Source organism: Scyliorhinus torazame, chromosome 5 (assembly GCF_047496885.1).
Source record: "Scyliorhinus torazame isolate Kashiwa2021f chromosome 5, sScyTor2.1, whole genome shotgun sequence".
In the NCBI taxonomy this organism is placed as follows: Eukaryota; Metazoa; Chordata; class Chondrichthyes; order Carcharhiniformes; family Scyliorhinidae; genus Scyliorhinus; species Scyliorhinus torazame.
This window is the reverse complement of record NC_092711.1, coordinates 207,858,453-207,884,284: the sequence shown is the minus strand read 5'-3', so window position 1 is coordinate 207,884,284 and position 25,832 is coordinate 207,858,453. Positions and strand designations below refer to the sequence as shown.

Sequence of the window (25,832 nt, the reverse complement as noted above, 5' to 3'; positions counted from 1 at the left end):
ACAACTAGATGGTGTGTTTGGGCACAGCTGACAGGTTGGTTTTCCAGCATCAAGAAATGGGCCGACTCACATCTCCTATGGCCAAAATGAAAATCCAGCCTCAAGCATTGGTAACAATGTACAGACGGATAATAGTGCCCTAATTTGATCAGATTGGGGGCAATTGTTTTCCTCGTGGGGATTATGTTTGATGACCAACATAACCATAAGATCATAAGACATAGGAACAGAATTAGACTATTCGGCCATCGAGTCTGCTCTGCCATTCAATCATGGCTGATATATTTCTCATCCCCAGTCTGCTGCCTTCTCCCCATAACCCCTGGTCCCTTTATTAATCAAGAACCTATCTATCTCTGACTTAAAGACACTCCCTGAACCTGGCCTCCACAGCCTTCTGCAGCAATGAGAAGAAATTTCCCCTCATTTCTGCTTTAAAGTGCCATCCCTGCAGTCTGAGGCTGTGTCCTTGGGTTCTAGTTTCTCCTACTAGTGGAAACATCCTCTCTACATTCACTCTTTCTAGTCTAGACCTCTCAGTATTCTATAAGTTTCAATGAGATCCCCTCTTATCCTTCTAAACTCCATCGGGTAGAGACCCAGAGTCCTCAACCGCTCCTCATAGGATAAGTCCTTCATTCCGGGGTTCATTCTTGTGAACCTCCTCTGGACCCACAATGGGTCTAGCACATCCTTCCTTAGATGCGGGCCCAAAACTGCTCACAATATTCTAAATGTGGTCTGACCAGAGCCTTATACAGCCTCAACAGTATATCCCTGCTCTTGTATTCTAGCTCTCTTGACATGAATGCTAACACTGCTTTTGCCTTCCTAACTGCCAACTCAACCTGCATGATAATCCTGAACTATGACTCCCAAGTCCCTTTGTGCTCTGATTTCTGAAGCCTTTTAATATTTAGAAAACCAATAGTAAGCAAACAGGTGATTTCAAGATCTCCAGCTGATAATATATGACTTCTTACGATGGTTGGTGCAATTGTATAATAACAGAGAATACTACTCTCCCTGTTACTACTTGGAATGGCACAGACCTGGCTCACATACATGTTATGAAGAAACAATTCCCCCAAAATGCATGAAACAGTCACTTAACTAGATCTTGGTAAATATGAACAGATATGACACTTACCTACAATTGCAAATTGGCTGGTTAATGCCATTGTGATAACCATGAGGTAAAATACAACAGACCAGAGAGGGGAAATTGGAAGATGAAGAAGGGCTTCTGGGTATGTGAGGAAAATCAATCCTAAACCTAGAGAGTGCATAACATTGATGTGCTGTTAATAACAATGATGAATGTCATAGGCTCAATTTATATATTGCCTAAGCCAGCAGTAATGGGGTGGTAGTGGATGTTGGCCTAGGTTACAGACCACTAACTGCTGTGTCCCTTTCTGCCATTATGTTTTCTGGGACCTTCTGCCAGGGAACCAATGGCTGGCATCAGAATCAGCCAGGCACTTCCATGCACGTGCAAATCACGGCTCCAGGATGTTCCAGGGAGACCAGGGGAAGCAGGAGTGCTAACTCGCAGCATGGTCAGGAGGATCCAGCCATCAAAAGAAGCAGCAACCTCCTATCCATGGTAATAGGCAAGGTGCCCAGCCTCACTGCTCATCTGTGCTATGGCCACCGTTAATATCTAACCCAATGTCTACTGGAAACATTCATTGCTGAATGGAATGAAAAATACCCCCTTCAAAATATTTCTACTTTTGTTTGTGGCATAAAAACTGCCATTGAACATTAAGAGTGACACTTAAGTATGGGATCTAAAAAAAATCAATGCAAATAGAAAAGGGACATGCCGAAATTCTAAATGTCATCGTTATTTTGAATTCCACGTCCAAAGTAGCTTAAGAGAAGGGGGTCAGATTTTCCCCTCCTTGCATCTTCCCAGAATTTAGTCAGAAAGTAGTAAAATGAGGGTCCTCAGGGACAGAATTTGAAATATAGCCTTCTATTCTCAACCCAGGCCACCTTCGCCAAGTTGGGAAGCGTGTCATATCACAAAACCTTCCTCCCCAGGATATCAGGGTTGTTATTGGAAAGGCCTAGGGGAAATTTGAATTTCGCCACCCATGCTATTTTCATTGTGACAGATGAGATTTGGAAGCCTATGAGAATTCCAAGTATGTCAGCCTGTAAACCTTTTGAGAAGCCTGTTGAACAGTCAGGAAGCTCTTGACAGGTCTAGGATCTTGCCACTACTCTCTTGTATCCTGCTTGCTCTCTTCGTTCCCCTTCATATTCCCCAAGCCCTCTCATACTCATCTATCACCTCTACGCCTGCTCATATTTCCAAACTCTCTACTTGCCCCTCATGCCTTCTCCATACCCTATTCCCCTTCCATACCACTTTCATCACCCTCACCCTCTCTTGGTAGCCCCCATACATCCTTCATACCAACTTTTCCACTATGTACAGAACAAACAAGCTATTTATTTGTATTAACAAGTCTTTGCAATAATTTATTTTATCCAACTAAAAAATAAGCAAACAGACTTTAAATATCTCCTTTTGGAAAAAAACGCTGCACTCTCCATCTCGTAAAAGTGTCAATCAGACAGCCATTCATCATAATAATGAATAAAGCATTAATCCTCTTAACACCTCTTAATCAAGTCCAAAAACAAACAAACAGGCATTGAAAAAACACAGAGAAAGAATACCTAATTAAAAAATCATAAATCAGTCAAACATGTTTGCAATTTCTCCCCATCAGCTGTGTAAATAGACACCTGCTGCACTAATTGTGCAAAACCAAACATTCATAATGAGGCATTCCGCAAAAAATAGATGCCTGGTCATCTGTTCAAACTGCAGATGTTTTTTTTAAATAAATTTAGAGTGCCCAATTCATTTTTCTTTCCCATTAAGGGGCAATTTAGCGTGGCCAATCCACCTACCTTGCACATCTTTGGGTTGTGGGGGCGAAACCCAAGCAAATACAGGGAGAATGTGCAAACTCCACACGGACAGTGACCCAGAGCCAGGTACGAACCTGGGACCACGGCGCTGTGAGACTGCAGGGCTAACCCACTGCACTACCGTGCTGCCCCAAACTTCATATGTTGATACAGTTGCCAGGTGGTCTCATTATGAATGCTTGGCAGAGCTCCGAGACTGACTAATTAACCCAGACCTGTAGGCAATGGAAGAAGTAATCAAGTCAAAGTCTAATCAGAATTTTGTTTTAAGATTTAGTTTAGTGCCCTTTCCTTTTGTACTCCGACATCCATTTATCAATTATTTTAAGCCGCAAAAGCTGTTTTCAAAGATTTATGAAGTGCATTATACGAACCGAGACCAACTTACATGAACCATTCCAATATTCAGTCACTGAGACAATTTTGACCATGGCACATCTACGTAAACATTACCAATACAAGAAAAGGCAGCTAACTTCAGTTTGATCAAGATCTAGTCTAGTTCAGATCCTGCGCATCCAATCTAATTCAATCTAGTCAACAACAAAACCACACCCATTCCATGATGGCATCCATTTTTCCTTACATTTCTGAGAAGTGTCTTCAAGTATGTTTCTATATTAAACTTGATGGGTACATACATGCATAAGTTCTTGTCATAGTGGTAGGAGTATACATGATAGCTAAGAAATATGAACTATGTAATTTTACCATGGCTGATAAAACATTATACATTCCCCTTCCAGCAGAGAGCACATTACAGTATGTATCCAAACCAGTACCTGACTGAACTTGTTCAGATTGTTCTGGTGGAGAGGAGGGGAGAGGAGTTTTTGTCCCAGAGAAAATCACTGTGGGATTCGTTGGAGCTATGATCAAGACATGGAAGGTGGTAGGCAAAAAATAATAGCATTTTGGTAGACTGGCCCCACTGCCCAGTGCTTCCATTAGGCTCCGCCATCAAACACCAAAGAGTTCATATTCAATTTCACCACCTGAATAGGACTGAGTCCCCTGCCTGTTATTGAACGTTATCAGTGAATCCGACCACGAGATCCAAATTGAGCTCGAAGGGGCACACTCTTGGTAAATATATTATGTTCAAGCCAAAATTATTGGGATTACTGTAGCATAAAATCATGGATTCCCTACACTGCAGAAGAAGGCCATTTGGCCCATCAAGTCTGCACTGACTCTCTGAAAGAGCACCCTCTCTAGACCCATTACCCGCCCTATCCTTGTAACCCCACCTAACCTGTAAGTCCCTGGACACTAAAAGGCAATTCTATCATGGCCAATCCACCTAACCTACACATTTTTGGACTGTGGGAGGAAACCGAGGAAACTCACGTAGACACGGGGAGAAAGTGCAAACTCCAGAAAGTTGCCCAAGGCTGCAATTGAACCCAGGTTCCTGGGTGCTGAGGCAGCAGTGCTAACCACTGTGCCACCTGCCGGCCATCTTGATAGCATCTTTATAGAATCATAAAATCCCGACAGTGCAGAAGAAGGCCTAGCAGCCCATTAAGTCTGTACTGACTCTCCAAAAGAGCACTCTACCCAGGCCTACGTCCACCCCCGCAACCCCACCCGACATGTACATCCTTGGACACTAAGGGGCCATTTTGCTTGGCCAACCCGGCTAGCCTGCACATCTTTGAATATCTTTAACATTTTAAAATGTCCAAAGGGCTAGAGAGAACAGTCCCCTAACTTGTAGACAATACAATAGTAGGGGACTGTTCTCTCTAGCTTTCGAAGCAGGCTAGCCAGTGGTCAAAGATGGATGTAGCGTTGGCTGCTTGAGGGTTCAGCTGCAGGCGATCAGGCTTGATGCGGAGATCCATCGTCTAAAAAATCCTGCTCAATAAATTGATGCACCGTCAATTACCACAAGACGAGAATAGTGGAACAATCGAGGCTTTATTGGGCAAGATGTTGTGCCTCCTGTAGCTGGAACCAGAATGGCTGCAGCATCGGAGAGCACACACTTATATACGCCGTCTGCTGGGTGGAGCCAGCAGGCAGGGATTTACCATTGTACCGTTAATATACGGGCAGTGCCGTAATACATATAATATGCCGCTAGTGGTGACTACCACAGGGGTATAGTAAATTATTCTGAGAACCAGAGATAGCTGGTGTGCTTTGAGAGCAAAATGAGAAAAAAAAGTTGCAAAGGGAATTAAATATCGGTAAATCTGAGGTGGCATATCTTGGTTGTTTATGATTATTGTTAAAGTTGAGATAGATACTTTAATACTGCAGGTACCTGACTGTGAAAGCTCTGAAACTGGCAGTTGATCAGTAAAAGCCAGGTGTCCAAGGGTGGCGAAGATGACAAATCCAATCAGCAGACTTGTAATACAATTAAGGATACCCACAACGATGGTATCTGAGTAACAGTCATTGTGGAATTTATTGTAGGATGACAGTGCTGTTACGCCCCCCAGGGACACCGACAGGGAATATAAAATTTGTGTTGCAGCATCTTTCCAAACCTAATAAAATGCAAGATAGAGTTTATTAGCAGGGGCAGCCTCTTTCTGGGCTCCTTCGCGACGGTTTCACATTTTCTAATATTTTGCTGTCTGCTCTCCCCTCCGCCCCCACCTCCCCAAACCCCTGCCCCTCACACCTCTTGTAAAGAAATTAACTTGCCTAGTTTCAGTTTCATGTTCACCATCTAGTATCCTGGTCATATGACCACTACCCATGCAGGCAACTGTGTCACATGATCATCATCCATTTGTGAGCCGAGGACACGATTCTCCGGCCTCGTTGCGCTGGAGCGGCATGGTATCAAAATGGTTAGCACTTGCTTCACAGCGCCAGGGAGCCGGGTTCGATTCCTGGCTTGGGCCACTGTCTGTGCGGAGTCTGCACATTCTTCCTGTGTCTGCGTGAGTTTCTTCCGGGTGCTCCGGTTTCCTCCCACAAGTCCCGAAAGACGTGCTTGTTAGGTGAATTGGACATTCTGAATTCTCTCTCAGTGTACCCAAACAGGCGCTGGAGTGTGGCGACTAGGGGCTTTTCACAGTAACTTCACTGCCTGTCTGCCCCACCGACCATAGTGTTAATGTAAGCCTACTTGTGACACTACTAAAGATTATCATTATTAGAAAGGGCAACGAGGCCGGTGAATAGCGGAGTGGCCAAAAACGAGAAGGAGCCAAACCGTTTGCGATGCAACCGGCCCGCTCCCGTCGGCGAAACAGGGATCCCACCGCAGCGTGGTGAGAAACCAATTGTCACTATTTAAGCCCTATTTCCGTATAATTAGTGAGAGCCGCCCCATATCCAACGGGCTCCCACGATTCAGTGACCTCCCCAGCAAGTGATTACATTGGCGGCGACTAGTACCCCTTTTTAAAATCGTGACCCTGGCAGCAGGGCTTCTTTGGGGAGCCGAGCAGGAGAATAGCCATCTTTACTCACAGGCAGAGAGCCCGGTGCCCTGGGCTTGCCGCCTCAATGCTTGGCGGGGGATGATGGTTGGGGTGGGGGTGGGCACCGTCGGCTGGGGGGGGGGCACTCTCAGCTAGGGTGGACTGCCATGGGAGCGGAGGGGGGTAACCGCACATGGCTCCATCATGACAACCCCTGGATTGTGTGCACCTGTTCCGGGGGCAACCCTTGTCCCTGCCCGTCTGCCTCGCTGACCACGCATATCTCCCACCGACTACTGAGGCCTCTAGATGTACAGCTGAAGGCTATTGCTGAGTTGGCAACACAGGTGCATTCCTGTGGGTGGGCCATGGGAGGGGAGGGGGGGGGGGGGGGGGGGGGGGCAACCGTGCGTGGCTCCACCATGACAACCCCTGGATTGTATGTACCCGTTCCAGGGGCAACCCTTGTCCCTGCCCGTCTGCCCCACAACCCCCCCATAACACCCACTGACTGCTGAGGCCTCTGGTTGGATGAATAAAGGCTATTGCTGAGTTGGCAACACAAGTGCATTCCCGTGGGTGGGCGGGCCATGTAGCATGCGGGAGTCATTGCCTAGCATCCCAATCAGACCGTGATGCCTGGACACTCTGCCTGAACTCGTGGCACCACGTGGATGAGGTGGACACCCGCTCTCTGTGGCCATCAAGGTCACCCCAGCCCTGATCTTTTATGCCTTGGGATCATTCCAGGACTCACGCGGGAACCTGTGTGGCATCTCGCAGGCAACTGCCCACAGGTGCATACGACAGGTGCTCTGTTTGCTCAGGCGGAAAACTCTATCAACTTTGATATGGATCAAGCCCAACAAGATACCTGAGCATCAGGATTCTCCGCCTCGCCAGGTCCAGGGGCAGATAGACTGCACGAGTGTCACCTTGAGTGCACCAGGCCAACTGGGGGTGTCTTACATTAACAGGAAGGGGTTCCATTCCCTGAACATAGAGCTCATGTATGACCACTGCAGTGATTTCTGTATGTGCATGTACATAAGGGGTTAATGTGTAATCAGTAGCACCAGATGATCACTGGAGGGCAGTACTAACAGGGGTATAAAAGCAACCGCATTGTGCCTCTCTCCCTCTCTTTTGGGTGTACTGTGACCAGGGCAGGAGTGTAGATCAGGTCAGATGGTTAGTGTAGTTAAACATAGTTACTGCATTTAGATCTAGTTAACCTTTCTACTGGTATTGATATTAAAGTAAAGAACTCACGCAATTATTGTTACAGTTACTCAATAAACCTTTCGTTACTACTGGACGACTTCAAGTCTTTTTCATCAAGATACAGAAAACCTCATCAGCAACAGAATTGAGTAACATTTATTACATTCAGTAACATACACCATCTTCAGATCATTCACGTGTGTGCATGCTTTCCGGGGGGCGGGGGGGGGGGGGGGGGTGGGTGCACGACAGCTACATTCTGTGACAGTCAGATATCCCCCGGCCTCTTCGAGGACCACCCCAGGATGGCTGGTTGCTCTTGGGGGATAAGGGATACCCACTGGGGACCTTGCTAAGAAGCCGGAGACCGAAGCGGAGGCCCGATAGCCACTTAATCGGTGCATCAGAGACTCAAAATGTAGTTCCGATGCCTCGAACGTTCCGGTGGTGCCCTGCAGTATTCTCCACCATCTGGCACAGCAGTGGGTGTCATGCTGGAGGTGGGGGATGAGCAACATGTGCCCACCTCCGAGGAGAAGGACTAGGATGATGAGGAGTTGACGGACCAGTAGGAGCTGGAGGACGATCCCAGGATGAACTGGAGGGCTAGCCGGAGGCTGCAGGACAGACAGCAGCGGCGAGGGTTCGGCAAGCCCAGTGGGCCAGGGACGCCTTCATACCGCCTGCTTCACTTCAGATGTGGCCTGATACATCATCGCCACCTTCCCCACCCCCCCTCCCCTGCCCATTTCCCACCCTCCCAGGATATGTTTACATCACTCCAGGGTTTTGGGACTGTGTCAGCATAGTCAGCTGTTCACTGTCGAGGGCAGGGGGGGTGATGATAACTCGCAGAGAGTTGAGCCCAGGCACTACTTAACCTATGCCGTAGTCTGACCCCTGCCTGTCTCCTGAGTGCTCGTTCACACCCATCACCTACACACAGTGTGTAGGGTTGGGGGGGGGGGGGGGAGAATTCCTGGAGAGATGGGCCAAGGGTTCGGAGGTTAGCACGTATTGTGGAGGATAGACAGAGGCGTCATACTGGTTGTGGTGAAGGATTTTTAATGTTTCACAGGTGCCCAACAATTTCCCACTCTCTCGATCATGCCGCCCCCTCTCCCCACCACCATCTCACCACCCCCCCCCCCCTCACCCCTACCTAACCCCCGTTTTCTCCCATCTCCCCCAATGCCCTCAGTGATCCTCAACCTGCTTAGCCTTCCTTGCATTAAAGATGCATGTAGGTATGTCCCCAGGATGCATATCAGAGGTGGTGGCAGCCAGCTGCTTACCATCAGGGCCTTTGATGCCCTTGGCGGACGACTCCCTCGAGGGGCTCTGGGGCCAGAGGGCTCCAGCACACTTATGGGCCGCACATGGACAGCCCTGCCACAATTTCCCATGTGCTGACAGCGAGACGCACCTCATCAGAGGGGTGGAACTCGGGGAAGCTGGTGGCCACCCTCCCACTCCATGGAATGGGTTGGGTTGGCAACGAGTGCCCTCGCTTCACGCTTGGTGCCCTGGGGTTCTTCTTGGGATGGAGGGGCAGCTGGTTCAAACCCCGGCTGCTCCTGCATGATCTGGCTCTGCCAGCCCTGGCAGCTCCCTAATGTCTGCACCATCATGTTGACACCCTCATCGATGCTTCTCAGTGATTCGGCCATGCTCTGCAGTGACTCGACAATGCCCGCCCGCAACTGGGACAAGCTTGACCATCCCCATCTGAGAGCGGAACATGTCCCGCAGAACCTCATCAAGGCCAACATGATACTGGGTCACATCCCCCAGCGAGTCGGACATTCTGCAGAGGCCCTCAGCCATGGCTGTCACCGACTACCCCATGCCTTGAACACTTTTACTAATGCTGCTGACGTCATGCACCAGGCTCTCCACTGCAATCGCTACCCTAGCAGTGTTGGCCTTGGTGCCATGCATTGCTGGCAATATCTCCTGTGTCCATAGGCCCTGGGACTCCTCCATTTGGCTCTGGACCTGCTGGAGTGTCGCTGACATCTCCTTTGAATGGTGCAGCCGCTCCGGAATGTCTCCATCAGCTTTTGGATAGCCTGGTCCATAGACTCAGCATCTGGACCAGCTAGGTCCTGGGAATGACAGCTGATTGTGGCATCCATGGAGCACTCCTCCGAGGTGGTCTCATGGGAGGGCGCAACCTCAGATGGGCCGGTGCCATTAACTGCAGGACCTGCAAGAGAATGAACATGAGGTGAGTGGGAGGGATGGATCATTCTGTATGGCAGTAACAACTCACATGTGACAGGTCCTACTGGTGGGGCCTGGTGAATCCTCAACTTTGCGGCAAGCGCTAACCTCCACATTGGTGACCGCTCTGTTCTCGATCACCCCGTCACCTCCAGGGCACATTCCTCGAAGGTCATGAGGATCCTTATGTCAAGCACCCTTCTGCCAGTCTGGGCCCTCTCCCGGCGATTGTGGGAGAGCTTCTCCTGCGGAGAAAGGGCATCGTTAGCCACACGCATGGTTCACAGTGGTGAAGGAAGGGTTGGGGAGGTGGAGTTTAAGGGAGAGAGGCGTGAAGGTAGGGTTGGGGGCTGCATGAGTGTTTGGAGGAGGGGGGGGCGATGCTCGCTTGGGGGTGGAAATGTCTCGGGGGAGGGGGGCTCATCCGTGCTGCATGGTGTAGGTTGTTGACTTACTTGCGGCACTGGAGGCCAGTCCTCCTGGGCACGCTCCCCAAGCTGATGGCCACTGCCATTTTGTCATAGGCAATACTGGCTAGCTTGTGGCTCACCCTTCGGGACTCTTGGGGGAACAGGACATCCCTTCTGGTCTCAACCGCATCTAAGAGCCTCCCCAGGTCTGCGTCTCCAAACCTTGGGGCCTGTCATGTCGGCGCTATGGCTGCGAGCTGAGTGGGGCTGGCTGTGCAAGTGCTGTTTAAGTGCTGCTTGACATTGCTAGCAGGAGGTCCCAGCGAATCAGCTGGTAAGCCTTCATTTGCAGCGTTCAGCCCATGGGGTCTCATTACCAATCAACGTTGAATAACGCTCCCAGCCTTGTCGAGCCAAGCACTGGGAAGCTCGCGGCAGTTCCCGCTTGATACCACACTTCGAAATGTTTTTGGAGAATTCCGCCCCTAGTTTTTTTGTGCATCTTCACCCACAATTTTGTTTTCCATTTGGGGAACAGAGTGGTAGGCGTAGAAAGACTCCTGAGCTGAATATCCAAAGCTTCTGTCATGATATTCAAACACACATCACAACACACACATCATGATAGACAGACCAACAGACCAATCAGCACACATAACACGACAGCCAATCACAGACAAGAGCAGACACAGTATAAGACAAGAAACACGACACCTGCTGGCCAGTCCATCTGGAGACAGGACAAGGCCAGGACCTCATTAACAAGACACTCATACAGTCACCACATGCTGAGTACCAAGTCAGATGTGTAAATAACTAGTTGGAATAAAACTGCGTTGTGCCAATCGCAACCGTGTTGGTTTGTCTGTACCTCAGAGCACCCAACACCATAGCTTCTGGTCCAGAAGTTGGGAGGTTAGCAGAAGACCCCATGTGAGCCAAGTGTGAGTGAATCAATAGTTCAGGAGATACAATCAAACTTCAATGGTGCCATCACAACGCTACCCCAGATTGCAGTGGCTGCTAGGACAGTGATCAAATATAAGGACAATTTATAATTGTTAATGTGTTGAAGGGTTATGGAGAACGGGCAGGACAGTAAGTTAAGGCCAGGAAGGGACCGATGAGCCAAATGGCCTAATTCTGCTCCAATATCTTGTGAACTTATGAACTTATAAATTTATGAAAATGCTCATGTGCAGTAAGAGTTGCTGGATCATCATTGTGGTGATCTTTGTGAGGGGTTTCCAGGATGGAAGGCGTAGTGATCACAAAGATACACAAAGCTCTTTTGAAGAACTAAAGTAATTTCATTAACACTCCTAAATCTGAGTTTGACACTTATTCTTAATAGCAAACGTACATGTAAGATTTAAATTACACTCACTAACACTATCTTTAACTTCTAACTATAACAAATGTATCTTAACTGACTCTGCAATCACTCTGAATCTTATCGTTGTCAGCTCCAGATCTAGTCTCCTCCCCAAGCCCAAGAGCCAGTGCTATTTATAGTACTGTCCCATAGCTCCCTCTAGTGGCTAGGCTTAACATAACATTAACTCTTCACATGCTGTAAATTTGTATAATGTCACTATCAGTGGCTTGGGATTAAAAAAAAAATTAATTTAAAGGATGTGGGCATTGCTGGCTTGGCCCGAATTTATACTTCTTCTTCAGAAGGTGATGGTGAGCAGCCTTCTTGAACCGGTGCAGTCCCTGAGGCATAGGTACACCTATAGTGCTGTTAGGGATGGAATTCTATGATATTGACCCAGCCACAGTGAAAGAATGATGACACATTACCAAGGCAGGATGTTGAGAGACTTGGAAGAGAACCTCCAAATGGTGGTGTTCCCAGATTTCTTTTACCCTTGGTGTTTTCGAAGGAAGTGGTTGCGGGTTTGGAAGGTGCTGCCTGAGGAATCTTGGTGAGTTCCTGCAGTGCATCTTGTAGATGGTGCACATGGCCACCAGTGTTACTGGAGGAAGGAGTGAATGATTGTGGAAGGAATAGCAATCAAGTGGTCTCCTTCCTCCTGGATGATGTTGAGCTTCTTGAGTGTTGTTGAAGCTGCACTCATCCAGGCAAATGGAGAGCATTCCATTACACTCCTGACTTTGACTTGTGGACAGGCTTTGTGGAGGGTCAGGAGGTGAGTTACTCACTGCAGAGTTCCTAGCCTTTGACCTGCTCTGGTCGCCACAGTATTTATACGGCTAGTCCACTTCAACTTCTGGTCAATGTTGACCCGCAGGATGTCGATTTCGTGACGGTAATGCCATTGAATGTCTAGAGGCGATGATTAGATAGGTCCTCTCTTGTAGGAGATGGCCATTGCCTGGCACTTGTGTGGTGTGGTGCGAATGTAACTTGCCACTTGTCAGCCCAAGTCTGGATATTGTCCAGGTCTTACTGCATTTGAATGTGAACTGCTTCAGCATCTGATTAATCGCGAATGGTGCTGAATATTGTAGTCATCTGCAAATAGCCCCACTTCTGTTCTTATGATGGAAGGAAGGTCAATGCTGAAGCAGCTGAAGATGTTTGGGTCCAGGACACTACTCTGAGGAACTCCTGCAGTGATGTCCTGAAGTTGAGATGATTGACCTCCAACCACCACAACCATTTTTCTTTTTCTTCCTACCAGGTATGGCTCCAACCAATGGAGGCTTTTCCCCCAATTCCCAATGACTCGATTTGCTAGGGTTCATTGATGCCATACTCAGTTAAATGCTGCCTTGATGTCAAGGGCAGTCACTCTCACCTCACCTCTGAAGTTCAGCTCTTCTGTCCATGTTTGAACCAAGACTGTAATGAGGTCAGGAGCTGAGTGACCCTAGTAGAACGAACCTGAGCATCCGCGAGCAGGTTATTGCTCAGTAAGTGCTAATTGATAGCACTAACACTGTTAATGGCCCCTTCCACCACTGTGCTGTTGATCAAGAGTAGACCAATGGGCAGTAATTGGCTGGGTTGGATTTGTTCTGTTTCTTGCTTACAGGACACAACTGGGCAATTTTCCACATTGCGAGTGTTGTAGTCATAAAGGAACAGCTTGGCTAGGTGTTCGGCAAGTTCTGGAGCACAAATCTTCAGTACTATTGCTGGGATATTGTTACGGCCTCATAGCCTTTGCAGTATCCAGTGCCTTCAGCTGTTTCTTGATATCACATGGAGTGAATAGAAATGGCTGATTGCTGACGTGCTGACGTGCTGGGCTCCTCCATCATTGAGGATGGAAATATTTGGAAGCCTCCTCCTCCTGTAAGTTGTTCAATTGTCCACCAACATTCACGGCTGGATGTGGCAGGACTGCAGATCCTTTTGTTGTGGGATCGCTCTGTTCTGTCTATCACTTTCTGCTTATGCTGTTTGGCATGTAAGTAGTAGCTTCACCAGGCTAACACTCATTTTTCCTAGGATTGCCTGGCATGCCTTCCTGCACTCTTCATTGAACCAGGGATGATCCCCTGACTTGGTGATAATAGTGTGTGGGAGATATGTTGGACTATGAGGTTACAAATTGTGGTTGAGTACAATTCTGCTGCTCCTGATGACCCACTGCATCTCATGGATACTCAGTCTTGAGTTGCAAGATGTGTTCGAAGTCTATCCCATTTAGCACGATAGTAGTGCGAAACAAGACCAAGGTTGGTATCCTCAATGTGAAGATGGGACTTCATCACCACAAGGACTTTGGGGTGGTTCCCTCACCACCTGCCGCAGATCCAGTCTAGGAGCCATGTCCTTTCGGACTCGGCCAGCTCAATCTGTATGTTCTTGAGCCACTCTTAGTGATGCACATCGATGTCCCCCACTCTGCATCCTTGCCACCCTCAGTGCTTCCTCCAAGTGGTGTTCAAAGTGGAGGAGTACTGTTTCATCAGCTGAGGGTGGGACAATCCATGGTAATCAGCAGGAGGTTTCATTGCCCATGTTTTGACCTGGTGCCATAAGATATCATGGGATCTTGAGTTGATATTGAGGACACCCAGGGCAACTCTCTCCCAACTCCCAACATGCCACCACCTCTGCTTGATCTGTCCTGTCAGTAAAAACATACACAGGAATAGTGATGGTGGTGTCTGGGGCATTATCTGTAAGATATGATTATATGATTCCATTAGTATGACCATGTCAGACTGTTGCTTGACTGGTCTGTGAGGCAGCTCTCCCAATTTTGGTGCAAACCCCAGATGTTAGTAAGGAGGGCTTTGCAGGGTCGACTGAGCTGGAATTGCAGTTGTCGTTTGCAGTGACTAGGTCGAAGCTGGGCGGTCCATCCAGTTTCATTCCTTTGTGCTTTCATTGTAATGGGTGGATGCGACTCGGGGGCTTGCTAGACCATTTCAGAGAGCACTTAATAGTCAGCCACACTGTTGTACGTCTGGAGTTCCTGAAGTCTCCTTCCTGAAAGGGCATTAGTGAATTAGATGGGTTTTTACAACAGCGGTTTCATGGTCATCATTAGACTTTTAATTCCAGATGTTCTATTGAGTTTAAATTTCACCATTTGTGGTAGTGGGTTTCAAACCAGGGGCCTGAGAGCATTGCCCTGACTCTCTGGATTATTAGTCCAGACAATACCACTGCGCCACCACCTCTGCAATGTCCCAATCAACATCTCATTCTTTTGCTTTCTTGATGCAATTACAGTGGGTAACAGTAGCATAGGCAAACGCAATCTTGATTCGGAATACTTAGCATCGGCAAGAATTGATCTTTAAACCTCTCTGGTCAGTTTCAAGTTTAACGGTAGGTGATTTGTTTTTGATCAGGTGGACGGTAAAGTGCATGGTTCAGTGGGAATCAGGTCTAGGCTATTTAAAACTCCATGAATGGAATTTTCTCACATTTCTTCAGAGTGTGAGGTTCTGGCTGAACCTAGCATGTAACTCTCCCCTTGCACAGCCAAGTTTTTCGGCCAGATTATGTGCCACTCTGAAAAAAAAATCAGGGCACCGTGGTTTACGCCACAACTGTGGCAGGGAGAGGCCTGACAGAGCCAGCAAGCCTGGCTCCACAGAGATGACTTCACCCTTTAAACCCAATATAACAGAATTTAAGCAACACCCCTCTCTTGCCAGGCACAACTCCCCACGGACACAGGGGACCCCCCCACAAGCATCTGGGCACAAGCTTGGAATTGCAGCAGGGGTGTAGTGCCGTGGCATGTCCCTCATCCCTCGGGGTCTAGCCCCTCGACTGATACCCATCTTTCCAAATCTGTTGCAAACCTTGCTGATGAGACGTCACGAGGTTTGACTATTCAGTGAAGGGGGATCATGTGGCGCAGGAGTTCAGTCATGAGATAAAATGTATGTAAATATATGAAAATGAAGTTCTCGCCTTTTGTGGGCATGAACCTCGTTACGTCTCCAGCAAGGGGTGGGGAAAATCGTGAATCAAGATCTCGTTTCCGAGACCAGAACAAGCTCTGGGCGTGAGTCAGTATTTGGGTCACCTACTTCCAGCTCTGTAATATTGCCTGTCTCTGTCTTATCTTCTCCTGGCTGTTCTTGAAACCCTCTATGCAATGCTTTTGATAGCTCCAGACTTGCACATTGGAGTGTTCTCCTACTCCTTTCCCATCTTCCATGCTACATGTAAACCTGATCTCATCCAAACTTCTGCAACTCTGATCCTAAATTGCACCAAGTCCGCCATTCACCCACCATCCCTGTGCTTTCTGACCTACATTGATCCCTGGTCTGGCTGTGCCCTTAATTTAAAAATTCTTATCCTTTTTTCAAATCCCTCTATAACTTTGTTCCTCCCGTTCTCTATAAAATGCTCCGGCGCCAGAATCCTCCAGGATACCTGTGTTCATCCAATTATGGAGCCCCGTGCACCCTGAATTATCTTCAGCCACTCTCTGATACCTGTGCCTTCAGCTGCCTAAGCTCTGGAATTCCCTCTGTAAACCTCTCAGTTTCTCTCTTCTCTTTTTAGATGCTTCTTAAAATCTGCCTCTTTAAGCAACACCTGCCCGAATCTATCCTTAAATGGTAGTATCAATTGTCAATATGTGTTTGACAATGCTCCTTTTGAGCACCCTACAATGTTTTATTATATTGAAGGTGCTGTACAAATGCAAGCCGTTGACGTTTTGATTACTGTTCTCGTGTGGGGAAGACGTTTCAGGAGGTTCTCAGGGGAGGGGGCTGTGCGAGTAGAGAGGGGGATGAGAATCTGGGAAAATGCCAGGATGTTCCATGAGGGAAGGTACCTTTCAGGGAATCTTCCTGTCCCAATCCTCATAATTGGCACCAAGCAGTAGAAATGCCACAGCAGCTTCCTCCCTCAGGGTTAAAATTACATTTGAGACTTGATGTGCAGATTGTGGTCTGTTGGATGCTACGTAAAGAATTACTCCACTGGCCTTGGATTGAAATGGCAGTTCACAGGATCTGAGAAGCTTGAGGACAGGTTCGTAAACTATACTATTCGAATGGCCCATCAACTTGGTTTCCATCAAGTGCGCAGTGTGAAAAATATCCCTTTTGCTTCTCCATTTGCCTCTTGTTGATGAATTCCCTGTGGGAGTCTCAATGCTTAACCATGCTTGTCATTGTGTAAGCCAACTTCCTAATTGACCATATTCACTGTAAATCATTTGGTGATATTCCAAAGGAAGGTTTTAAGCAAATTCTTGGTCACAGTCGAGGAAGTGTTACTTAAAATCCAGACTTGTGACAGCTGATCTGGAAACACTTGATCCCTGGGGAAGTTCTTCAATTCCATTTATTTCGATAGGTATAAAATTCACAATCATTGGAATGTTATTATAAACAGAGTCCAGAAATTACTGTTGTCTCTTGTGGCAGATAACTATTGCCATTCCTTTGTATATTTCTTTTAATGGTGGTCTTAGATTGTTTAAAGAATTCAACTATATTAAAATAGCAGACAGGAGAATGATATGCAACACAATTATCATTCCTTTTATTTAATATATAAACATATAGATCAATCAATTTCCTTTAATCTTCCGTAGGTTGTAGATGTCGCTGACAACACCAGCATTTGTGACCCATCCCTCTCTGCCCTGGTCTGGAGTCTAAAATTGACAGATTTCCTGCCTTAAAGAGAGATTAGAGAACCAGATAATAGTTTCATGGTCGCCTTTACTGAGACTAGTTTTGTATTCCAGATTTATTGATTGAATTTAAATTCCACCACCAGCTGCCCTGGTGGGATTTCAACCCATATCCCCAAAGGATTGGCCTGAGTTCCGAATCAGGGATAGCATTCCATTCTTCTTCTTAATTACATGCTGCACCAGTGTACTAATTTTTTGTGACCCATGCACCAGGACACCTAGATCCCTCTGCAGTTCGGAATTCCGCAGTTGTTTGTTTATTTATTTCTAATTTTTCTTGCCAAAGTGAACAACTTTACATTTCTCACATTATACTTCATATGCCAAATGTTTGACAACTCACTCAACCTATCGATATCCATCTACAAACTCCTAGGTCTTCTTCACAACATACATTCCTACCTACTTTTGTATTGTCAATAACGTTAGCTACCATGCCTTCACTCCCCTCATCTAAGTGGCTGATGTTAATTGTAAAAAGTTAAGGCCCAGTACCTGCCCTTGTGGAACTCCACTTGCCACATCCAGCCCCCAATCAGAAAAGACCCATTTGTGCACAGTCTCTGTTTTCAGCCAGCCAGTCAATCTTTTATCCAGGCTAATATGTTAGCTCCCCACCCCCCACACCATGAGCTTTTATTTTCCGCAGTAATCTTTGATGTGGCACTTTATTGAATGCCTTCAGGAAATCAAAGTACAGTACATCTACAAGCTCCCCATTATACACAGCACATGTTATTTCTTCAGTAAATTCCAATAAATTGGCTGAACATGATTTCCCTTTCACAAAAACATGTTGACTCTTCCCGATTACCTTGACTTTTTCTAGGTGCCTAGCTATGACGTCCTTAATGATTGATTCTAACATCTTCCCCATGACCGATGTCAAACTAACTGGTCTATAATTTCCTGTTTTCTGCCACCCTCTCTTATTAAATAGAAAAATTATATTGGCTGCTTTCCAGTCTGATGGAACCTTTCCAAAACCTATTAAATTTTGGCAAATTAACACCAACGTGTTAGCCACCTATTTCAAGAACCGAGGATGGAGTCATCAGGACCTGGAGACTTGTCAGCGCTCCCATTACTTTTCTGTATCACTTTCCTGGTGATTGCAATTTCACCAAGTTCCTCTCTCCCTTCACCTCCTGATTTACAGTTATTGCTGGAATGGTTTCTGTATCCCCGATAGTGAGACAGAGCAAAATATTTGTTCATTTCATCTGCCATTTCTTTATTATTTACTATTAACCCCCCATTCTCACTCTCTGGATGACCACCACTCACTTTACACATCTTTTTCCTTTTTAAATAGCTGCAGACCCTTGCTATCTGTTCTTATCTTTCGCGCAATCTTTGACAAAGGGTCATCTGGACTCGAAACGTTAGCTCTTTTCTCTCCCTACAGATGCTGCCAGACCTGCTGAGATCTTCCAGCATTTTCTCTTTACTTTATCATTATGTTTGATGCTTTCTCTAACTTCTTTAGCTAACCACGGTTGGTGCGTCCTCCCCTTGGAAGTTTTCTTTCGAGTAGGAATGTATTGATTCTGAATATTTCAGTGTCTTACATGTCTGCCACTGCTTCTTTATTACCTATCCTCTAGCTTAGTGCCCCAATTCACTTCAGCGAGCTCAGCTTTCATGTCCTCACAGTTGCCTTTATTTAAGTTTAAAATACTTGTCTTAGACCCACTCCTCTCCCTTTTAAATTGGATGTAAAATTCAATCATATTGTGGTGCCTTTACTTTAAGGTCATGAATTAATCCTGTAACATTACGCAATACCAAGTCTATCATAACTTGCTCTCTAGTTGGTTCAAGAATGTGTTGCGCGAAGAAACTAACTCAAAAGCATTTTAAAAAACCTTCATCCAAGTTACTACTGACAATCTAATTTTTCCAGTTTATATGTGGATTAAATCTCCCATGATTATTGCCATCCCTTTATCACAAGCAACCAATATTGTTAGGAGGCCTGTACACCATAAGAGTTATTTTCTCTACTATTCCTCATCTCCACCTAAATCAATTCTACATACTGATGTTTGAATCTCTAACTATTGTAACAATGCCATCTTTGATTATCAGTGCTACTCCACCACCTTTACCTAGCTTCATATACTTTGTTAGGATTCCCGTCTGGACGCCAATTTTTGTTAGGTTACCAGATGAGAAACGCCCAAACAATTTTCAAATTGTAAAATTGTAAAGAAAGGATACTTCACTCCAGGAGTGATGACTCTGAACAAAAGGTGGGTGGAATTCTCCGTAGCCTGACGCCGAAATCGGGATCAGCAATCGAGCAGAGAATGGCTTCCGATGCCAGAATTGGGGCAGGCGCCAGTTTGACGCCGGTTCATGATGCACCACCCGCTCCAAATCGGCATCATCAGGAAGCGGGCTGCGCGCAGTCTCAACATCGTTGGCGCGTCATCAGCCAGCCGACCCATGATGCACCGGCCCCAAAGGGCCGAGTTCACGACGCTCTGGGTCACGTGCGGTCCCAGCAGTTGGAAACCTGGCGTGCCGGCTATGTGCAGTGTCGCCACACTCGGTTGGGATCCATGCCCCTGGCTGGGGGCCTCTGCTAGGGCTGGGAGGAGTGGTTGGGGGGGGGGGGGGGGCAGGAGGTGGGATGTGGGGTCGGGGTGAGCAGGTATGTGGTCCAACACGGCTGGCACCATGTTTTCCGGCGCAACTGGTGCAGCCTGTTAGCCCTACGCATGCGTGACCCTGGACCCGCCGATTCTCTAGCCGTTTTCCGTGCAATCTGCGAGTGTTTGATCCATGGTACTGGACTCGGTGAGGGGTTCACGCCAATTTGCCCGGTGTGAAACACCCATGGATCCTCCGTTGGCACTGGCATTTAGCCTCAGAAACAGGGTGTTCCGCCCAGGAAGTCATTCTCTGCCCGATCCACCCAGTATTTTTATGTTACAACAAACTTTAATTTAAACATGGAATTAACCACATTAACATCAAAGAAATAGCTTTACAAGTAACAGTCAAACAGATCTTAATTAAAAGGAAAAACTTTAACTCACTATCTACACCTTCTACTGTACATATTTCAATTAATCAACCCAATACAGTTCAAAATTCACTCATAAATAAAGTTAGCAATCAGGGTTACTTTCTGTTCTATGTGCAGACCGTTGGAGAGAGACCCTTTCAGTAACAATCTGAAAATCCTTCTGTCTAGCCAGTCTTAAATCCAATGGCAAAACTGCCAAAAACTATAGACAGACAAGGCTCTTCCCATTAATTACATCATCTGTATCCCACTAAGCTGTCCCTGACCTGCAAGGACTACAAAACACTCCCTCATAAATTATCTACACCCCAGGGAACCTCCCTTCTATAAACAATATTCCATTTGCCCTCTATATGTAAACAAGTAACTGGTTGGAATCAATGGGTGGGATTTTGTGATCCGTTTCTCGACGGCGTCAACATGGCCTCAGGAGCAGTAATTCTGACCAGCATGGCACTGGAGCGACCCACGCCGCTCCAGCAGCAGGTTCCCGGTGTCAGATGGGCGCCGCGGGTCTGTGCATGCACAGTGGGACCAGCGACATTGTGCGCATGCACACTGGCTCCCTTCTCCGCATTGGCCCCGACGCAATATGGCGTAGGGCTACAGGGGCCGGGGCAGAACAAAAGAGGCCCCAGCCCAAGAGACCGGCCTGCCGATCGCGGGCCAAGCCACAGTGGAGGCCCCCCCGGGGTCGGACCCCGCCCCCCCCCCCCCCCCCCCCCCCCCGCACCAGGCCGCCCCCGGATGCATGTACGCCGAGGTCCCGCCGGGTAAGAGCAGGTGTGAACAACGCCGGCGGGATTCGGTTTTTTTTGCGTGGCCGCTCGGCCCATCCCAGGCAGAGAATGACCGGCGGGGGGGGGCGCATAGAGCGGCCCCCGACCGGCGCCGCGCCAGCGGCAATGGTGCCGATTCTCCACTCTCCGGTGATTCTCCGGCCTGCTCCGGGTGAGAGAATCCCGATCCACGATTTCCTAATTTTTACGACATCTTTCGTAGACACACTGCAAGTACATATTTTAAATCAGGGTTTTGAATAGTATTACTGCAACAAATAGAATATATAACCATTTCTGACATTCATCACATCTTCTTGAATGTCATGTACCCATCAATATTCGATTATGAATGCTACACACATTCAGATACGGAGTGTTTAGTTTTGTCTTTTGGTTACCTTTGTGACATCTAGTCTTGCGCCTTGTATTCTTATTTTTTTTTCTTTATTTTTTCCTGTTATTCTCTTACCCTCATTTACCATATTGCTACTTTGCTTTCCTGCCTTGACTCTAACCCTTTATTTGCTACATCTGTCCAAGCTTGAACCCTCAACCTCTCCTGCTAACTTTAAAGTCCTCCCTATTTACCTAGTTTTAGGGTCCTAGCGCTGTTCAGCTGCAGACTATACCAATAGTACAGCCCACACTTTCCTCAGTATTGATGCCAGTACCCACAAACTGGAACTCATGTCTCCTACACCAGTCCATGAGCCACACGTTTGTCACTCTAATCTTGTTTATCCTGTGCCAATTTCACGTGGCTCAACTAATCCAGAGATTATTACCTTTGAGATTCTGTTTTTTGAGTTGGGGAGATGATTATGTCGTGGTAATGTCACGAGGCAGAGACCCAGGATAATGTTCTGGGGACTTGTGTTCGAATCCCATCACGGTGAATGGTGACATTTAAATTCAATAAAAATCTAGATTTAAAAGTCTATCGATGACCATGAAACCATTGATAATTGTTGTAAAAACCTATTGGATTCACTTTCCTTTAGGGAAAGAAATCTGCTATCCTTAACTGGTCTCACTTACATAGAATTTTACAGCATGGAAATAGGCCTTTCCTGCCTTCTTCTTTTTGACCAGGGTCTCAATGTCCTGCACCATCCAGTGTTCTCTACTTGCCCTTAACTCTGAAAAGAATGTGCTTACCCTGAACCCTGGTTAACATACTTACCTGGCCTAGCTTACATAGAATCATAGAATTTTACAGCATGGAAACAGGCCCTTCCTTCCTTCTTCATTTTGACCAGGGCATCAACATCTTGAGTCATCGAGGGTTCCCTACTTATACCAGCCTTGCCCTTCACTCTAAAAGGAATGTGCTTACTCTGAACCCTGGTTAACACACTTTTGAAAGCTTCCCACTTACCAGCTGTCCCTTTGCCTGCCAACAGACTCCCCCAATCAACTTTTGAAAGTTCCTGTCTAAATACCATTAAAATTGGCCTTGCCCCAATTTAGAATTTTAACTTTTGGGACAGACCTATCATTTTCTATAGCTATCTTAAAACTAATTGAATTATGGCCACTGATCCCAAAATTACCCCTCACTAATACTTCTGTCTCCTTCCGTTCCGTATTTCCCAAGAGTGGTAAAAGTTTGCCCCCTCTCTAGTCAGGCCATCCACATACTGAATGAGAAATTCCTCCATCTCGACAACAAGGGCCCCTACATCAGACTCCTATTTATTGACTACAGTTACGCCTTGAACACCATAATCCCAGCCAAGCTCATATCAAAGCTCCAAAACCTAGGACTTGGCACCTCGCTCAGCAACCGGATCCTCGACTTCCTGGCCCACAGACCACAATCAGAAAGAATAAACAACAACACCTCCTCCACAATAGTCCTCAATTCCGGGGTCCCGCAAGGCTGCGTACTTAGCCCCCTACTATGTCCACTATACACACATAGCTGCATGGCAAAATTTGGCTCCAATCCATTTCCACATTTGCCGACGACGCGACCATAGTGGGTCTGATCTCGAAAAAAGACAAATCAGAATACAGGAGGCAGATAGAGAACCTAGTGAAGTGGTGCAACAACATAAATCTCTCCTTCAATGCCAGCAAAATTAAAGAGCTGGTCACTGACATCAGGAAGCAAAGTACTGTACACAATGGGGTTGAGGTGGAGATAGTTGACAGATTCAAATTCCTAGGTTTGTACATCGCCAAAAATCTTTCCTGGTCCACCCACATCGAAGCTACCACCAAGAAAGCCTATACTTCCTCAGGAAACTAAGGAAATTTGGCATGTCCACATTGACTCCGACCAACTTTTACAGGTGCACCATAAAAACATCCTATCGGGCTGCATCACAGCCTGGTATTGCAACTGCTCGGCCCAGGACCGCAAGAAACTAGAGAGTCGTGAACACCACCCAGTCCATCACACAAACCCGCACCCCACCATTGACTCTATCTACACCTCCCGCTGCCTTGGGAAAGCGGGCAGCATAATCAAAGACCCCTCCCACCTGGCTTACTCGCTCTTCCAACTTCTTCCATTGGGCAGGAGATACAAAAGTCTGAGAACACACACGAACAGATTCAAAAACAGCTTATTCCCTGCTGTTAGCAGACTCCTAAATGACCCTCTTATGGACATCTGATTAATACTACACTCCAGTATGTTTCACCAGATGTCTGTGTCTATGTATTTACATTGTGTACCTTGTGTTTCCCTCTTACAGATTTTCTTTACATGTATTAAATTATCTGTTTGGGCTGCACGTAGAAAAATACTTTTCACTGTACCTCAGTACACGTGACAATAAACAAATCCAACCCAATCCAATCCAATGCAGACATGGGGAGAAAGTGCAAACTCCACACATACAGTTAACCAAAGCCTAATTTGAACCCGGGTCCCTGGCGCTGTGAGGCGCTGTGCTAACCATTGTGCCACCATGCCACGAGTGTGCAGGTTAGTTGGATTGGCCATGCTAAATGGCCCTTAGTGTCCAGGGATGAGCAGGTTAGGTTACGGAATGGGACGGATTAGGGTAAGGGAAAGCGTGATCTTCCAGAAGGTTGGTGCTGACACGATGGGCCGAATGGCCTGCATCTGCACTGTAGGGATTCTATGTCTAACCTCGAACCATGCCCCTACTGAGGCGTGTGTCTCTACACTTGTAGAGGAGGCGGGTGTGGGTGAGCACTGTGACAGTTCTTCGGGAGACCCCTCACCTTTGGATATGCCCTGGGGGATGGGAGTGCTGTTGAGCTGCCTGGTTGTGCCTATAAAATAGAGAATAGGGTATCAGTGGCTGAGCATAAGCTATATAAGACTACACATGATTGTCAGGATTTGATGAAGCGATGGAGCTGTGATTGGTATTCAGTTATTGTGAGAGGTTAATCTCAGCTGCCCCACAGGATCAACCCCGGACCTCCCCAGCAGAGTCAGCTGCTGCCTCCTCAGATTCAGTCATTTCTCCGCTGGTCCAGGCTCGCTCTCTCCAGTTGTGTGAAAGCTTGGCTTGAATGAAGATGAAGGAAAGGTATGTAATCAGAGGGATGGAGAAGAGGTTGGGTGAGATGCATGTCCCACCTGTGTTTGGTAAGCCCTCTCCAGAAGGGCCAGAGAATGGAATGTGAGCAACAATGGGAAGGTGATGTGAAAGACTCCATGAGAGAATAAGTGTTGATATGTGCCCCCCATTAATGAATTTGTGAGATTCGCGAAGAGAGTAGCAATTTGATTACATGATGTCATGATGAAGTCTGACAATTGGAGCGGGTGGGGGGGGGGGGGGGGGGGGGATGCGAGAGAGGACGTACCCGGGCAGAGCGGATGAGATCATTCATCCACTTCCTACACTGGATGGCGCTTCGAGTACAGTTGCCAGCCTAGTTGGTTTCCTCAGCAATGGCGTCACAGACTGGAGAGGAGAGGTTTGTATGTTTGTATGCTTTCTCAAGCCATCCCTGGGTAGAGGACGTGGACCCCCACGATCAGGACATTGAGGGGTGCAGTCTTCTAACTTATGATGCTCGCATTCTGCTTCTGGTTGGATGTCCTGTTTGGTGGTCTGGTGAAGACAGGTGGGCTGAAGAGAGTGAGATTATAGATGCTGGATTGGTATTTAAATATGCGCTGGGACATTTGAACCACTGACAGCGGGCGTATGAAACTCACCAAGTGATGCGACGCAATACTCACCTGTGCATAATTAATATGCTTCCAGGCCATGAAAATGGAAAATTGCACCCAAACTGCCTATATCTCTTTGCAACCTCTTTGTGTCCTACTCACAGGTTGCATTTCAAGGTAGCTTTGTATCATCAGCAAATTTAGATGCATTACTCTCTGCCTCTTCATTTAAGCCCATGGGATACAGGGTAATGGGCGAATTGGATCCAAAGTTGTCTTGGTAACAGGAAGCAAAGGGTAGTGATCGATGGCTGCTATTGCGAATGAAAAGCTGTTTCAAGTGGTGTTCTGCAGTCTCAGTATTGGGACCCCTGCTGTTTGACTTATTTTTAACGATTTGGACTTGATTAGGCACGATTAGGAAATTTGCAGATGACGCAAAAATGGCCGAGTAGGAGATAGTGTAGAAAATAGGGTAGAGGGACGGCATGGTGACGTGGTTAGCACTGCTGCCTCACAAGTCAGGGACCTGAGTTCGATCCTGGACCAGACCCCACCAGTGACAAGGATATTGCACAGAAACCCCAATATTTTA

General features: G+C 47.0%; 1 protein-coding gene across 1 annotated transcript in view; it reads right to left on the bottom strand.

The window, feature by feature from the left end:
- The window catches only part of LOC140420914 (sodium- and chloride-dependent neutral and basic amino acid transporter B(0+)-like), a 59,099-nt gene extending 57,858 nt beyond the window's left edge, over positions 1-1,241 (bottom strand). The window contains exon 1 of the mRNA XM_072505061.1: positions 1,151-1,241. Within this exon, the coding sequence (XP_072361162.1) occupies positions 1,151-1,193 (43 nt within the window). The 5' untranslated portion in view covers positions 1,194-1,241. The remainder of the gene's footprint in view (positions 1-1,150) is intronic.
- Positions 1,242-25,832: the final 24,591 nt, after the last annotated feature.